General features: G+C 44.6%; 1 protein-coding gene across 13 annotated transcripts in view; it reads right to left on the bottom strand.

Annotated features, from left to right (window-relative positions):
* Nucleotides 1-10,335: 10,335 nt before the first annotated feature.
* The window catches only part of LOC139052213 (rap guanine nucleotide exchange factor 2-like), a 784,545-nt gene continuing 776,441 nt past the window's right edge, over nucleotides 10,336-18,439 (bottom strand). For 12 of the 13 annotated variants that reach the window (XM_070529294.1, XM_070529298.1, XM_070529297.1 and 9 more), the window contains 2 exons: nucleotides 16,623-16,877; nucleotides 10,336-12,209 (listed from right to left, as the gene is read on the bottom strand). In XM_070529294.1, the coding sequence (XP_070385395.1) occupies nucleotides 12,178-12,209; nucleotides 16,623-16,877 (287 nt within the window). In that variant the 3' untranslated portion in view covers nucleotides 10,336-12,177. The remainder of the gene's footprint in view (nucleotides 12,210-16,622; nucleotides 16,878-18,439) is intronic. The other variant, XM_070529299.1, reaches the window with a different exon arrangement.

Below are 18,439 nucleotides of genomic sequence, written 5' to 3'. Positions count from 1 at the left end.
AAATCGCTTCAGAAATTGGCATCGCAAAATGCAGCATTTTTTTTGTTTCTGCACTTATGTTTTTATTATTATTATTATTATTTTTGAAGCTTAGCGGGTCATAAAGTGAGAGCCAATGCATGTCATCTCGGCGCAGAGCCGCGTTGTGGGGTTCATTTTGCAGTTGCCTGTCCTTGTTGGATGTTTTGGGGCGGTGACATCAATACACAAGTGGTCGCTGCGAGCCAAAGCATCAATCACCCCCTGGCCACCAGCCGTTCTCTTCCTGCCCAGCGGTTGTCAGCGCTAGTCAGTGGAGATTTTTCGGGCCATGGAGGCGCTTTTAAGAACGGCCAGCTGCAGCGCAAGTTTGCCACCCAGTTACAACTATGGCGGCAACATTCCGGGAGCGTCGCCGCCAACTTCTAGCCACAGCGTGACTAAATCGACTTGGTGTCGGGGAACAATACGGGCATCCCCCACTCTCCGTCGCTTCAGCGAGGATGCGTTCGATGAAGCAGGCTTTGTGCTGAAACCGCCACCAACCTCTAGCCTCATCGCCGTTGTGACGGAACGAGTTCGGCGGGCCAACTATTGTTCCCAAACTCCCCAACGCGGACCTGATCTGCTACGGGTGCGCGAGTTGCCGCGGGAACGCCGTTTTGCGCTGCTTCCCACGCACCGACCAAGACGCAAAACAACGCGCTACCCGGAACGGCTCCGAGTTCTACGGGGCCCCTCTGACGTCGGCTCCGGACCTTCGCACGTGTGTGCATTTGTGTGTGTAGACCGTCCTGCGGGGAGGCGGCTAGTTTGCGATGATGAAACGAACGTTCGCAGCACCTTGTATCGGGAGAGGACCGAGTATTTAAAAACCGCTGTTGTGCGGCTGCTCAGGTCACTCTCTCTCAAGCAGTCATGTTAGACTGATGTACTTTCTCAAGCAGTCATGCTAGACTGATATATATACTGTAAATAAACCCATATTCCTCGTTCTCGATGAGAAGCAGACCTTCCCTTCATCAACGTCCTCAGCGTGGATAAGTTGGACGACAGCATGGGCCAGCTACCTTCTAATTCGTGCCCGACTCCAGTCTTGACAACGGATCACGAGCGATGGGATCGAGCCCCTAATCCTGACAGTAGTGGCTCCGTGGGCGCTGTTCCCGCGCAGCTTAGTGTCGAAGGTGGCGTAAACTTGGCTCTGGAAAGGCATTGTGGTTGGAAACAGCAAGAAGCAATCGCTTCTCGTTGCTGCCCCGCTTCATCACGCCAGCGTTCATACAGCGTGTTTACTGTCAGGGAGACGTGTTCATATGCTTGGCTTTGCGCACGACACCGTTTGTTAATTTAACAAGGAAGCGAAGGTTTACTGTAAATTACAGTGGCGATAACACGTACAGCTTTTTAATTATAGGCGTCTATTAATTTGCTGTCCAAATCGCTGCTTCGCTTTTCGGACGATTCTGTGGCATTATTTACTGTTATCAGGTCGCTTGACATAGCTATGCTGACATAGAGACCAGGGGAATTCCTTTTAGCTTTGTACAGAGTTTAAATTATTACTTCTTTTCTGATAACTGTTAGCTCAACGAGTTTGTATTGGGCCCTCAAGGAAGCAAAGTTGCTGTCAGAACCTGCAGATTGCTGTTAAACGTGCAGGTTGTTAACATGCACATGGTGGATAACAATTTTCGTACACATTTCTTACACGTTTTTATTGCATACTTTACAGCCATGCTGTGTTCCTGCAATGAGCCTGGTGTCACTTTGGGTGGACATCATTCTTCATTGATGATCAGCACAGAAACAAGCCCACGGAAATCTCCTAACCTTAGTACCTCTGATCTCAACAGTGTATTTTCGTGTCTGCGACCACTGGAACCGATCCTTCAGGATGACTAGTAAATTCTGTAGCGTACCCCGGATATATTCTGTTCTGCATCTGAAACTATGGACGAAATACTTCACTCAGCGTGTGGCGACTTCCGTATAGGCCGATGTACCTGTGAACTCTGTGTTAATTTTTGTCTCTGGGAATGTTCAAGCAAGCCCACGGAAATGCCCCACTAAATTCCTTAGTACACGTGAACTGCAATGTAGTTGTCTTCGACCGCTGAGCCAGCCTGCAGTGAGCTTTAGTAAAATGTTTAGTCGCCAAGATACCTGTGATCTTTTCAGAAGTATTTGTATCTGCTGCCATGGAAGAACAGCCACGCTCTGCCTCTGGTAACTTCCATCCAGGCTGTCTGATACCCGTGAATTTTTAGGATGAAATTGTGTTTATGTGTGGCCGCTGAAGCAAGCCCACACAAATCCTCTGTTAGCTTTTGGTACGGGTGAACTCATATAATGCATTTTACTGTCCATGACTGCTGAAGTGAGCATGCTGCAAGCTTTTATTTAATTGTGTAGTCGCCAAGGTACCTCTGACGGCTTCAGCAATATTTGGCTGTGACCACGGAAAGGTCCCATTCAGCTTCTGCTTACTTAGAGGCCTTCAAGCCTATAAACACTCATGGTGAATTTGTGCTTGTGACCAGCAAGTGTCTTGTAACTTCTACTACCTGTGAAATCAGTTTGGTATTGTGTTGAAGCAAGTGTCTTGCAATTTCTAGTACCTGTGAAATCGGTTTGCTATTGTGTTGAAGCAAGTTTCTTGCAACTCCTGTTGTATCTCTTAACTTTCCAGTAATGTTCGTGTTTGCAACTGCTAAGTGATCCTTCAGTAATTTTTTTAATGCTCAGTGTCTCTATAATATATTCAGTACTTTTACTGTCTGCGATCACTGAAGCAGGCCTGCAGAAAGTGTGGAGCAACTTCCTTCATGACTAAGACGTGCACCTGGCAACTTACCAGCAAATATTGCATTTATGTGCCTGCGACCGTTGAAGTGAGCCAGCCCACGGTAGCCCTCCTACTAACTTCCTTTGTAAACCCCCCCCCCCCCCCCCCTTTGCAGAAGCCTTTAAAAGTTCTTTCACTGGCCGAGGTGCATCTGCAAATTATTAGCTCAACTGAAATGGTCTCGTCACTACATGAAAGTGTCGATGTTTGCTCTGGTGACATTTACCATAACTTTTTATAGATGCATAGCGCATTTGCTCTATAAATGGATGGTCATGCAACTGTCTGTCTATATATTACCACTGAACTAGTCTCAAGTTATTTTGTTAACGCCTAATATAGTTGTGACATCTTTAGCATAACTCGTGTTGGTGTTTGTAACCACTGAATACGGCCTAAGGAAAGGCCGTGACAACCTAAAGTGGCTAACATCTGAACTGTTCAGCAAATTTTGCATTGATGTGCCTGCGACCACGGAGTGAGCCCACAGCAAGCCTCGCGACAAGTTCCGTAGTGGCTCCACTGCGAATTCTTAAATTTTCTTGCTACCCAAAGTGCATTTGTAAACAGTTTCAATCATGCGCACTTTTACTAACCATGGTGCGGTATAAATAACTCCTAATGGCTGCACTTGTGTAATGAAATTATTGAGCTTTATTTGTTTGCATTGATGGGCTTTACTGAAAACTGCTGAGTGCATTTCAGAGTTGAACCAGTGATCTTCCTGCAACGGTTTTATTGAAATAAATGCTGTATTTTTAATGAGATTGTCAAATGATTCAGCAGCCTGCAGAACTTAGTTCTGTAGCTTCGTTCCAGTTAGCACAGAAAAGTATAGCTTGCATGTCTATATGTTTTGAATTAATGCATTTTTATCGAGTTGTATGTAACGTATTTGCTTAGCATAGCAGGGAATCATGTGCACAATGCTTAGCTGCACTGCAGCCTTCATTTAACGTGCTTTGAGATGCGGTGCATGGGCTATATTCCTGCCACCTACTTCAGCTTTTGCATGACAAAGAGTATTTGGTTGCCTTATTGGACCACTGGGATGGATCTTCAAGAGCCATGCAGTTCCTTTTCATCATTGCCCACAAGCCATCACAAAACCAGGCCAAGCTTTGTAAAGGGTATGTAAATTGCAGCAGGCTTGCTGCGCTGCTAGGGCCCGTTCTGAGGAACGTCCCAATTATGTTAATTTATAATCAGCATGGACGCCCTGTGGATATCCTAAGAGAGAGACAAAAGGGAAGGAAAGACAGGGAGGTTAGCCAGTGTAAATACCAGCTGGCTACCCTGTGCTGGGGAAAGGGGTAAAGGGAATAAAAGGAGAAGGAAGAGAGAATAAAAAAACAAGAAAAATGCACACAGTAACGCGATGTTACGCGCAACAATAGTCAAAGGCGTTCGCACAATTCACATGTCCTTACGAACTTGAGCAAAGCCCTTAAGGCCTTGAGTGCCGAAACCTGTCTGGACCAGTGTCCTAGAACTTTCTCTTCTGTGAAGGGGCGATTGTCCAGTTTTTCGAGCACGGTCACGAGCACTTTTCTTTGCACATTGTAACGTGGACAGTCACAGAGGAGGTGCGCGATCGTCTCTTCGCAGCCGCAGGTGTCGCAAGCAGGGCTGTCGGCCATTTCAATACGGAAGGAATAGGAGTTCGTGAATGCCACGCCGAGCCATAGGCGGCACAGAAGTGTTGCTTCCGCTCGTGGCAACCCTGGTGGAAGACGGAGTTGCAAACTTGGATCCAGTCTGTGAAGACGTGTGTTCGTGAATTCGCTGGTGTTCCACAGTGTAAGCTCGCGTGCGAGGGAGCGAAGACTTGTGGCTGCATCTGTTCTTGACAGCGGTATGGGCACAATCCGGGAACCATCATGGGCCGACCGGGCAGCGTCATCCGCACTGTCATTTCCCGCAATTCCGCAGTGACCCGGTATCCACTGGTAGATGATGTTGTGTCCCTTGTCGATTGCGTAATGGTGGAGTAGTCGGATGTCTGCGACTAATTGTACATTTGGTCCGTGGTTGAAAGGGGACAGCAGACGCTGGAGAGCTGCCTTTGAATCACAAAAGATGGACCATGAATGTGGTGAATTGGGCCCTCTAAACTCCAGAGCAGCACGGATAGCTGCGAGTTCTGCAGCCGTCGATGATGTAACGTGAGACGTCTTGAATTTGATAGTGACAGATTGAGCGGGAAGTACCACTGCTCCAGCTGAACTATTACAGGAGACAGAACCGTCCGTGTAAACGTGAGTGCGTTCGTTGTGTTTTTCATGTAAGAATGAAAGGACGGTTTGTTTGAGGGCGATAGATGACATTTCCGTTTTCTTTTTGATGCCGGGAATAACAAGAAGGGCCTGGAGTGGATGCAGGCACCACAGCGCTAGAGATGGCCGTGCTGCATGTGTGAAGTTTGACGGTAAACTTCCGTGGTTGGCGGCAATAATTCTGCTAAACGCTGAACGAGGTCGAGCGGCAGGAAGGGAGGCGAGATGATGCGATGGAAGTCGGGCAAAGTGCCTGATGTGCACCCGTAAGGAGTCGACGTGAATATACGTATGGATAGGGTGGTCATGCGCGATGGCTATTGTTGCTGCCGTTGATGCACACCTCGGAAGGCCAAGACAAATTATCAGGGCTTGAGCTTGTACAGATTGGAGGGCTTGGAGGTTGGTGCGTTTCCGACCGACGCTTTGACGCATTTGACCCTTCGGCGCGCGCCGAAGCTTTCCGGCGCGTGCCAGTGGTTGGGGCATTATGCCCCAACCACTGGCACGCGCCGGTGGTTGGCAGGCTTTTTTCGTGTTGAACAGACAAGATCTATGACGTTTTCTACTGAAGAGCGTCCGCGTCGGAAGCCTGCTATAGCGTCAGTGTATATCTTGTAGTGTTCTAGATACCACTCTAGACGTGTCAGCACCATCTTCTCCATCGCTTTTCCTAGACAACTGGCCAGAGCAATGGGACGGTAAGACGCCACATCTAGGGGTGATTTACCTGGTTTGAGCAGAGGCACAAGGCGGCTGGACTTCCATGCAGCTGGAACCACTCCTTCCCGCCATGAATTGTTGTACACCTCTAGAAGAGCATGCCGGGCTGCTAAGAAGAGCTGCGTAAGTCACCCCGTCAGGCCCAGGTGATGAGGAACGTCTACACGCTGCCAACGCTGCTTGTAACTCTTCGATGGAAAACAGATTGTCCATACGAGAATCCCGCGAGATCGGAACGTCAAGGGGGTCATGTACGGGAAACGAGGATGGTAGACCCGCTACCCTTAAACAGAAATCCTCCGCTACGTCGATCTCTCGGCGACCTTGACTGAGAGCCAGGCATTTCAAAGGGTGGCGTTGTTGTGATGATGTTCGAAGACCGCGCACCGTTCTCCATATATGTGATAGGGGTTTATGTGGATCAAGGCAATCACAAAAAGTCTTCCATCTCAAAGACTGCAGGGAGTTGATCCGACGTTGAATCTTCTTCTATATGCGTCTCGCCTCCCAGGTCGTAGATGGACATGGTGCGCCTGTATCTCCGTTCCGCGCGACGGCGAATTGCTCGAAGCCGCTCCAATTCTTCTTCGAATTCAGAAAATTTAGGAATAGGCCTAAAAGCTCTTGTGGCTTCTCGAGCAGCGTCGTTAATGAGCTCCTAGATGTTGTTAGGTGGACATTGTTGGTTATTTTGGAAATTCTTCTCCATGAGTAACTTGTATTTAGGCCAGTCGATGCGTTGAAGAACTGTGGTAGAGTGCGACTTGCGTATGCCATCGATTTTAACGTACGTTGGAACGTGGTTACTACCATGTGTTTCGTTGTCCGGAAACCATTTCACACTGGCACTGAGGCATCTTGAAACAAAAGTCCAGACAGCTACTGTAAGTGGATATCCTAAATCCACAAACAAATGTCCCACAAACGTTCCAGAAGTGTCCTACATCCTGACAAAAACATCCTTAGGATGTACCCAGGATTATGCAAGAAGAATAATCCGTATTTAAACATCTTTTGGACGTCCGAATATCCCAGGGACGTTCGAGTGTCCCGTTTTGTATCTCTGCTGGACATCTGTACGACGTTGGTGCTCCAATGAGTTATTTTCAAAGATCCTGTGGACGTCCGAATAGTTGATTTTGATGTACGATGGATGTTCGTTGGATGTGCAATTCTCTTGCGTCGGACGATCCCATGGGCATCCGTAGTACAACATCGGGACTTCTAGGGATGTCCGACGGACGTCAAAATATCCTTTGTAGGACGTCCTTTGGACATTCACTGGAGATCTGTGGTCCAATTAATGGGTCTTGGCCATTTGCCAAGTTCTTCCTTTACTCTAGTGACTATATTTGCTATTTGTTCAGCGTTCAAATTTGGACTGGCAATTTTGCGCTCTTAGTTTTATTTGCCAACTACATATCCCATTTTCAAAATGATGCGTTTATGGTCACTCCCTATGCTGCTATGCCCTTCCTCATCAATGACCAGCCCATGTTCCTACAGCGCCATCTCGTGCTATCTACATGAAGCGCCTCAGCGGCGAGCGCTTCCTCAACGCACTGCCCCCTATTCTAGTACACTGTACCCGGACTGCACCAACGTTTATAGAAAGCTTTATAAACGGTGGACTGCACATAGAAACGGTCGATATACTGAATTACGTCCAAGGCTAACCGCGTGCTGAACCAGAGGCACAATTCATTGCTTGCACCTTCTTTGAAAAAAGAAGAAAACCCAGCTTTATCACTAAATATTCAACCTAGATTTAGATTATGCATCGCCAATGCGGGAACTTTCCCAATTAACATTAACCAACACCCTGGAAGCTGTGCAGAATCGCTCCGTCCGTTTTATTCTTAATTACCAGTGCACAGCAAGCGTACCATGAAACTTGCCCTCAAGGCTTATTCCCTTCACAAGCAAATAAAAATCGCTCGCCTTTGTTTGTTCCATTAATATACCTGCCGATCGTGCTTAACAGCTTGCCGCTGCTAAGCACGATCGAGGTCGCGGGATCAAATCCCGGCCGCGATGGCCGCATTTCGATGTGGGCGAAATACAAAAACTCCCGGGTCTCGTGCATCGGGAGCACGTTAAAGAACCCCTGGTGGTCAAAATTAATCCGGAGTCCCCCACTGCGGCGTGCCTCGTAATCGGATCGTGGTTTTGACACGTAAAGCCCCAGGATTCAGTTGAAATGTTCCATATACATATACCCTTTGAATCCCACACTCAAGTCGCAGCCTCTTCTCCATGCTCAGACCATCATGCATAAGGTGAACATCCACTCCATAATAGGTCTATCTATGGTCATTGCTTTCTTCTGAAAACAGGCCAGGAAATCACGATCCGATTACGAGGCACGCCGTAGTAAGGGGCTCCGGGTTAATTTTGACCACCTGGGGTTCTTTAACGTGCACCCAATGCTCGGTACACTGGCGTTTGCGCATTTCGCCCCCATAGAAATGCTGCCGCCGCGGCCGCTATTCGATCCCGCGACCTCGTGCTTGCAGGCGCAATGCCAGCCGCTAAGCCACCACGGTGGGTCATGCCAGGAATGTAATCACCTGCCAGATACACTAGTGTGTATTAGTCAGACTTTCAAACAATATTAGTAACACCGATCACTTCTCTAAGGCACGTCTCGTACACACTGTGAATGTATTGCGAAGCAGTTTTTTATCCTGTTCTGCTTACCATGTAATTTCGATTGCAATATGTTTCTACACTAGAAATAGCCTGCTTTGTAGATGCCTTATTTTACCACCATTATTAGCTTGATTCACTTTAACTTGTATTATAGTCTCCATGTTATCCATGTTCCTTTTTATTAAAAATAGTTACTTGTACTCATTCTTGCTAGCATTGCGCTTATAGTCTCTTGCATCGTATTCTTACACTGTACAAGTCATTATCTGACTATCAGTGAACGTCTTTTGTGTAGTTACCTGTAGTTATTAGCTCCTCCTCTATGTAATGCTTCACTGTAAGCCTCTGAGGGTACTATAATCCAAGCCAGACTGGCAGGCGTCCCTTTTTTGGTTAGTTCCCCGGGGCATCTTCATTAGGCAAGCTGGCTATGCCAGGCGGCATTCCTATCTTCACCTCTGTGTTGTCCATTCTCCCTGCTCCTGGTTTAAATAACTGTGCCGCCTGCCACTGACTAAGAAGCCTGTGGTCCCGGAACCCTGGTCCAACGTGCCATGGATGGCCAGCTCTTGCCTTGAGGGCCGCACACCATTCGTGCAAGTTTTGCATACTGCTGCCTACCACAGATCGTTTGTTTGATACGGCTGTGGCGCCTGGTCTAGTACCGTCCCCTTGGCTACCGCTGATTATCTGGCTGCCAGTCATTTGGATGTAGGCAGGCAGCCTGGGCTCTGCAGTGTAGGTTTATTGTTACACCAGCTGCATAAATATGCAAAGCCCTAAATCCTTAAGTCGGTGCGTGTACGTAACCGGCAAAGCCGTTCACAGCGCTCTGTGCATGCAGACTTTGGACCATTATTTTAAGCTGCACACAAGGGGCTTTGCATATGGCATACCAAGACTGTCTTCCATTGTAAAAAGTACATAGATGACTAGGAATAACTATTTGTAACAGTGCAATGATCGTTGGAGATGTTTATAGGAGTACCGACACACATTTTCGAAGTTATAAACTCTACCACACACCTCTCGCACAAAGAAAGATGACACTTGGCAAGTATGAAGCTGGGAAAACACCAATGCTAGGCCAGGAGTCTATGTTACGGCGACACTGTAACACAGTGTCAAATTTTCCGACATGTAGCAATAAGGCTAGGTGCGATGATGTTGCTCAAAAGAAATGTAAGCAAATGTGCCCAGCACATTTCTTCTGGCTGTGCTTGGCATGTAGCAGTCACAGCAGCCAGTGCTTGGCACAGCAGCCAGTGCTTGGCATGTAGCAGTCACAGGGCGAGCCAGTGCATCGTAACACGATGATGCATCCTTCCCCAAAACTATTTCGTAGAAGCAAGTAGCATTAATCGAAACTATACTGGGTGCTCAGGCACTCCACAGTATCTTTCTTAGGATTTAGAAAGCAGCTTTAGTGGGCACATCAATGTTTTTGTATTTTCTTAGCAATAACTAAATTCTGAAATTTATTGCAAAACAGGACATGTTGTAGATGCCATGTAGGCAATCTTTTAAGGTTCTGAAAGTTTCCCATTCCTCCATTTTAATAAAAGTATTCTTCCGTGGCTCCACCCGAGTTGTTTCGCCGCATTGCAGCTAGCTGAGCGGTAGCGCGAGCCTGTGAAAGTGCTGGAGAGAGGTGGAGCGCTGCAGGGAGGTGTTGACTCCCTCACTATAGTGCATACCTCAAGCACAACCATGCAAGGAGTGCACGCAGTGTGTCTGCATGTTTACATTTTGATTTTTAAATAAAGAAAAGCTGAGGAGTTTGAAATACGGTATGTTAAACTTGTTCTGATAAGTAGGAGGAGAAAATGAAATCACTGGACAGTGAACAGACAGCACTGAAAGCATTTCCATATTTATTATGGATTTGTCTTAACTATGTACACCTCTGATATGACCACTATACAACAGATCTCTTTTGTCTCTGCCTTCTTTACATGACCATAGAAGTTCTTGTCTTGGCAGTACAAAAATATCTTGGGGAGGAGAAAGACAACGTTGTTACAAAAGTGACGAGGCAGCAGTGTGCACAAGGTTTCAGGAAACCACAGATGAATGCGCAAATTTTGTGAAAATTTTGGCAAGGAAAGATGTCGCCTAGAAAACTACACTTCTGCACATTAAGTAGAAAAATGAATCCTGTGTGACTGCTGCAGCTCAACAGACAAACATTCTCCCCATGACAGCAATAATGGTTTAAATGCAGGTTTATAGCAGCAGAAATGAGTGGGGTGTTTTTGTGATGGATGCAAACTGATACCTGAGGAGTTGATATGGATAAAGCATAATAATACTGATGCCACAGCAGCACATTCTTGACAAGGTAGGGAACAGAAGCGCCTGCTCTTCACAGGACAGCAGTGACTGACAACACATTTTAGAAGCATGATGTTGCATGCTTGCAAATAAGTCAAACCTAAAAGCCGCTTTGTTCATTAACTTTTACAATTTGCTACCTTTTAAAGCATGGACTTAATATACCTTCAGCATATGTATCGGCTGAACTTTTTATCTTTAGTATATTTATATTGCCGCCAATGCTCTTTTATAATCCATACAAACAAAGTGAGATGACTATACTTGAGAGCTCCACAGTAAAAGGCCTGTTACAAATGTGATACCTTGAAAACAAGCATGCAGTAGCACTTACTGCAGGCATCTTAAAGAAACTCAAAAGGCAAAAGACACATACAATGTTTTTACTGGATAAAGTGGTGGCAACATTAATATAGTTCAGAACTGCCATCCACGCATTGCAAGCACATTGTCAAGCTCTCATAGATGCTGGTTGTGTACCTTATTACATATGAAACGAGAAGTCATGATACGCAAAAGCCAGAAGAAATGAAAGGAGAGGGAAACAAGCTACAGATGCTCAATACCCAGCGCAGCCGAGCTAGATAAACAAAAATAACAGTAAACGGGCACAAGAAACATAGCAAGGAAGCAACATTAAAATGGGACCAGTGCTATGAATGGCAAAAGAAACAAGTTGCCCTATATACAAAACTTTTACATTACACTGCTTGCCATGTCAAGATAATAAAATCTCGAGGCAAAAGCAAAAAGGTACAACACAAGGTGTCTTCTGTTGTCACACCCAAAGACGAAACGAATGAGTTTGAGCCCTTTTTTGAAAGGCTGTCACGAGACGATATGGTACAAGCAAAGTGCAGGGAGAGTGCTCTCAGACGTGGTGCATTAAATGTTACACTAATATATAAAAAGCATTTGTACACATCACTAGATCTTTGGTTTTCTTTCTTCTTCCTCCAAGTTTAGCTTTTCTTGTGCATGCTCACAGAAAGCAAGAATACATTGCTTTGCCCTGCTCAAAGTGCAAGCTCGAAACAAGGTGCTGTAAAGTGCTGAACGGAGAAACACAAGCACAGTCTAATGGCAAATATGTAACACTTTTTTTTTTTCAAATAAAGGACGCGAGAAGCAAGAGGTTTGAAAATGAAAATAAAAAGCACATTCATTTCTGCACAAACGGTCTTGTACACCAATGCACACACACACGACTGCCGTGCCATTTGGAGGCAGTGCAGACGGCACAGCTTTCTCACGTCCGTCGTCGACTAGTGGCCCCCTCAGGTTGTGTTTCCATCAACGGCAACCAGTTTTGCTCATAGAACTTCTGCAATGGGTGAAGCTTGGTTCCTTGCTCATCATAGGAGATCACACGGCAGAGACCTGTGTTTCGTCTTCATCTGTGGGATGCAGAGAAGACAAGAGAGACAATGTGGTACGAATCCTTAATTAAGCAGAACTTTCTTCCAAATGAAAAAAAAAAAAGCATACAGCACTAAACAATTATGAAAGAAGCAATTTGTGAAATGTGTACAGGTAAAGGCGGTCGGCTAATATATTAACTTCATCTTTGATGCCCATGTTAATGGCCTTTTACACACAGCCCCCAACATTATTTGTGGGCTAGATACATTGACCAATGTATCTAGCCCACATTAAAAAAACTAATGTAAACTAGTGATTTGGCTACTGGTATCAGTTCTACTGCAATCATTAAAAGAGGCAGAGCATCACTGCTGCTGCTTAAGTGGCTCTTGGCTTGCTGCTGATGGTCAATAATCCTCGTTACACTGGATGCAAGACCACAGCAGAGAGTTTGTCAATTACAGAAACAAAATATCTAAAGAAAAAAAATAGAGACATCAGCTTACAAGCATGATCGCAACCGAAAAGAAATAAGGGCCCCACTGGCCTGGAGCATCCTTCGAATAGCTAAAGCTGAATAGAATAAACAATGTAAGGACTGTAGGTGTAACAGAGTTGCTCTTGCAGGCAAATGATGGCCAATTAGGACTTGAATATGAACATCAATGGCGAAATACATTTCAAGTCTGTCCTTTAATATTGTGGCACAGCAAGACAATTTCCAGTATGATTATTAACAAAATTTTTCTGTAATCACATGATCGATTTTGCTAGAAGCTATGTGCCTTGCAACAGTGTCGAAAAACAGAGACTCTAAATATGTTGTGAAATGCATTGCTGCTCCTGTTTGTCGAGTAAAATTTTTTCTAACTGCATTTTTCTTTACCTCCATGTGGAGACATTAACGTCGATTTCAGCAATTACAACCTGTTACTAAAGTCAAACTAACCCTGTAATGGCTAAACACAATTCCACATAAATAAAATTATAACTTATTTACCTTTATTTCTGGCTTTCAAGAGTATTTGTACAAAAAATAAAAATAAGAGAACAATGAAATGATATTCTAGGTAAAAACAAATTTGTACAATAATTATTTAGTACTTGGTCTATTGAACTGTCGACAACTGAGAACTTGTCATGGCATATCAAAAACACTACTACATACTATATGTTAGGTCTCCCATGCTTAAGGGGGCGCTTAACTACCCCTCGGGCTTGGTGAAAGAACAGTGTCTGCAGATAGCATACGCTGCTGTGAGCATCTCAGTCAAATTTTGCAGTCATGTGCAACGCGTGGATCTTGTAAGAGGAGCGCAAAGTTACTTTTCTCTCAAACGCTCTCTTCAACAGAAGCCTGCTGATCCCTCTTTTCTGGACGCTTTATCTCGTAATACAGCAGATTCCCATATGCGGCTGCTATTGGCTAATAGCTGACTGACATCAAACAAGAGGGGGGGTCTGGATCAGTGCGCTTCTGTTACTGTGTATGTTTATTGACACAGTTTAATAAACAGGTTGAAGTAAGCAAAAATCTGCTTTCAGATTTTGATAATTACTTCTGGAAGAAGCCGACTATCGTCTGCTCATGCTCGGCCGCCACGGCCCGAGTAGGAATTAAACTTCGGCCATTCTGCTCAACAGTGTCATAGCCGTTGGGTCTCGCTAATTTCGACTCGTTTTGAACACTTAACTAGCCTCGAACCACACGGAACTTATTGTCAGACCACACGCACACTTGCCAGCGTGCGCTCACTCCTGGCCGCTCCTGGTTGCCTTGGCAGACTTTGCTTTGCAGTGAGTTATTGATAGAGCTTCAAAACGTGCAAGTTGGATGTGGCTACTATCCGTCGATCAAGCTGGTGCAGGACAAAGCCGGTCCACACCACGTAGCACAGCCAGACAGGAGCATACGAGTGCAAGCGCACACTCTAGCTCTGTCGTGTGCAAAGCAAACGCTTCAATTGCATGTAGCTGTGGTCTGCTATTTAGCGTAGGTATGGCAGCCATTGTGGGGTGCCACTAAGAGTTCACTGGCAGATAGCTGAGTGCACTGCGGCTCACTAACGACAACCGCGTTTGGCACGTTGTAGGCACCTAAATCGGAAATGGTGGTGTCTATGTGAACATCCAGAATCAAATTTGAACTGTGTGCCAGTTGACGTTCAGTGATGCAGCATTGTGGGCACATCCCCATCTGCCATAGCCTTCGTAGTTCAAATGACTGAAGAAGTAGCGAAAGCACCGTGAACGGTATGTTTGATGGCCAATAACTCTGCTTTTGCTGAACACATTGAAGAGCTTTTTTGCGGTAAAGTATGTCTAAAGTAGTCTAATTTAACTTCAAATGCATTTCTCTACTTCGATAAAAAGTGGTCCACGGCCCTTTTAAATAAGAATTTTTAGGTATCAGAATAATGTAGCATATGATACACTCGGCAATATGGGGTTAAAAGCTCCTTATTGAAAATTCACTTCATTAATCATATAGGCAATTATTGTGCAAATTATGATGCCTACAACCGCTGTGAAGCTTGGTCAGTATAATTTTGCAGCAAATTCCCTATCTTACGTAGGTGAAGGCAACATGCAAAGTGCTATGGCAAAGGTTTCAATGCTTCATAAATTCATGTTCCTGAATGTGTCAGCCACTCAAAATGCCATCAAGTCTCACTCGGCAAGGACCAGCAGATCCTTATTTGGCTTTACTAACTATAGCTGGATACTTACTGAGGGCATAACTTGCGAGATGTCCCCCTGACAAGCGACAATGAAACAAAAAGGGCAAGGAATCCAAAATAACACGCAAAGCCCAGCAACACATACATAAGGTGCAGAGTGCTACAACAGCAAGGCAGTCAAATGTGGCAAGAAAAGATGCAATGTGGTAAGCGTGCAGCAATGCAAAAGGCAGGCAAGGTTGATTATGGGACATGCATTACACAAGGATGAAGTTAACCAAATGTGGAGACCAACACCATAAAATTGATCCGACTTGCTCCCACCATTCAAATACAAAGTACAAGAGCATGCTCCTGGTATATGGTGCAAGACTGTCCTCAGCAATAAAACACATAGATACACTCATGCAATAATTCATATTTAAGAAGGCCAGAATCTGACTTTTCTGACCTATGGCTATATTAAACACAAAAGGGTGGTGTGGAAAGCACAGAAAATCAAGTCAGCAGACCAACTATGAAGAAGTGTGCCTGTTTGCCACACTATGAATGCCCACCATCGCATTAGTAACAATTTCTTTTGGTGTAAAACAGACGTGACTGGATATGTTGCCCTTCTGACACTCAAATTTTTGCGTGCGTTTGGTAGTGCCTTGATGTTTGTGATGGCTACATTGAAAGCGTATCCCAGTAAAACGCAAACCTTTCTACAATTCATTAGTGTGGTAATGATTCTGTTTGCAAATCTGTAGAAAATAACCAAAAAAATTTCTGCAGTTTTTCTGCACTAGAAGAAGCACTTCAAATAATATGCGAAAACTACCGTGCCTGTCTGCGTGAAAATGAATCAACCTTTCACATCAGTTTATGACAGCACTGTTTTAATTGTCAACCCAAAGACTATTAAATTTAAGTTCCTACTAGAGTTGTTGACTAACACATTTCCTAATGGGCTCTTCAAGCAAGAAAACTTTGTGAGGAAATGCGATATACTAAATATACAGCTTATGTCAGCACTAGAGTCAAGATACTGCCACCCATAATGCCCATAATAGGTCTGCCTATTAAAACTTATAGACCTTCAGATTAAAAAAGCAGACTGAAAGTAAAGAATACCAAGTAGGCAACTGAAATACTAAAAGGTTGGAAAGAAAGAAGCTTCTGCCAACAATTTCTTAATAAGCAGGCCTGAAACCTTCCTGCACAGTCCTCATCACATTTAATTGACACAAACATTCTGCACACCTTAAACATAGAACAGTATGCTCACACACTGATGGCATTGCACATCCTAAAGTCCCACCTATGTCATAGAGATGCCACAGAGGCAACCTCACAACTAATTTTGAACACCTGTCACTATATGTGCACTGAAGACAAAGTGGCATCTACGCTTTCTGCCACTGCCACTGCATTTTCCACTGCAGATGGAAAATGAACTTGTGACCTTGTGGTCAGCTATAGCTGCTGAGCCACTACAGCAAGCTATGTTCATAGAAGTGAACCGAACGGAACGCACATACATAGTCCATGCAGTCAGAAGTGCATACTTGACCTTGAAGGTACAAGAAATGCAAGTTTTCAGTGACAAGGCCTTTACATGCTGTGAACCGGAATTCAAAAGACCCACACATACTGAATGTCTATTCAGTATCTGAATGTCTATTCAGTATGTGTGGGTCTTTTGAATCTGTGTGGGTCTTTTGACAAGGCATTTTGCGACATTGCGTCCTATAGTGATGCCTCCTTTTTAGGTAGGCCACCTACCCTCCTCATCAGCCTCATGGTCAGTAGCTGGATCAGTAGTCACTTCACAGGCATAACTGGCTGCTGTTGCCACTGCCGCAACAGTGGCCGCCATGACTTCTTGACTACGGGCCCGATGTAGCTGCTGGGCTTGTCTGCTTCGGGCTGCCATCTGGGCAGCGACGTTGTAGTCGGGGGGTCGCCGCGGTGGCCCCTTACCCTTGGGTGGGGGAGGGGGAGGGGGAGGCATCAGCAGGCTTGCTGGGGACAAGATACCTGGATATGCCAAGGACACGAGCGTGCGCCAGGGGAGGGAAGCAGATTCAGAGGAAGGGAGAGGGCAAGAACAAGCCAACACAAACAGGTAAGAGTATGCGAGCACTTAAGCCTATAGCACTAGCATTCACATTAAGCAGCTCCAAATGCACTGCGAACAAAAGGTAGGAAAACAGCGAGCACTTTTACAGCATAAATTGAAGCAGTCCTCTCAAGGACAAGCGCAAGCAGTACTTAGTTGCACACTAAAGTGGCAGATGGCAAAAGCGAGGCATGTAAGAAGTGACTGCAGCCCAAAAAAATTACTGATGGCACAAAGTCAAAACCATTTTGCAGCAGGTACAGCTGTGCCTAAGAAGAACTGAGGTGCTTCCCTTGCTGGCAAATAGCCAGCTTGCATAGGTAGTCACCATAGCCTGAAAATTGGTCTATGCCTCACTATCAAAACTTGAGTCAATCTGTTTTAACATGTTCTTTCAGAATTTCTGCCATGTTACATGGCTAAAATTCCTTGAAGATTGTTTAATGTGTGAGCAAAACTGCTCAAAGTTTCAGTATGAAAACTGTTTGCACATTAAACTGCTACCAGAGGGCCTGTTCCAAATTTAATTTAAGAAAGGACCATTGCTGGTATTCATGTCCATCAAATTAAGTACTATAGAGCATAGAAGAAAGAAATATACATAAAATTTAATGGTTTCAACAGCACAAAACTCCATTATGTCTTGTCTCTGGATTCTTTATCTTGGGAGTCATGCAACTACCTGCATTGGAATTAAAATTTGGTATGCAGGTGAGGTGTACTTGAAATTGAGCTAAATATAAGATGGCGGTGAAGATACATTTATAAACATATTTAGGAGAGGTTGAAATGCAGATGGGTAAATATCCAGTCCTTATATGATATGAATAGCACAGAAAATTTTCATCTGATCAAACAAGATGTGATTTAACTTGACATTGACTACAATGGAAGTGAAAGCACTGGGACCTCATGGAGCTATCAAATCACAGGCGCAGATGCAGAATACCAGAGATAATAAAAGAAAAAGAAATGAAATGAACAGCAATTACCAGCAACTAAGATTTATATGCAATAATGATTAGTGCTAATATAGTTAGAAAAGATAAAGTAGTGGGATCAATGAAAGAAGCATTAAATTAACTAGAAGAGCTACATTACAGAAAGCAGCAACGAAAAAGAAAAGAAAAAAAGGAAGCATGCAAGGCGAAGCAAAATTGTAAATAAAATTTGCAAAGACATGCAAGGGGGAGAAATGCTATGAGAAAGTCCAAAGTACCAGAGTGTGGTATTGAATTTGTGCACAAATTCACGGCTATGATACAATGTATAACTGTACATTACTGATGTGTGGAAACATCATGTACAAAAGGGAAATCAAGTGCCTCTAGTCAGCTCTTGGCCCAATATTTAGTCCCCAAAACAGCAAAACAGCATTCCAGGAACGCATTAAAGGGACACTAAAGGTTAATATTAAGTCAATGTGGAGTGTTCAAATACCATCCCAGAAACCTCGAAACGCTTCTTTCATGTGAAGAAG

The sequence above is a fragment of the Dermacentor albipictus genome, unplaced genomic scaffold (genome assembly GCF_038994185.2).
Source record: "Dermacentor albipictus isolate Rhodes 1998 colony unplaced genomic scaffold, USDA_Dalb.pri_finalv2 scaffold_20, whole genome shotgun sequence".
Classification (NCBI taxonomy): domain Eukaryota; kingdom Metazoa; phylum Arthropoda; class Arachnida; order Ixodida; family Ixodidae; genus Dermacentor; species Dermacentor albipictus.
This window is presented reverse-complemented; position numbering and strand designations above follow the sequence as displayed.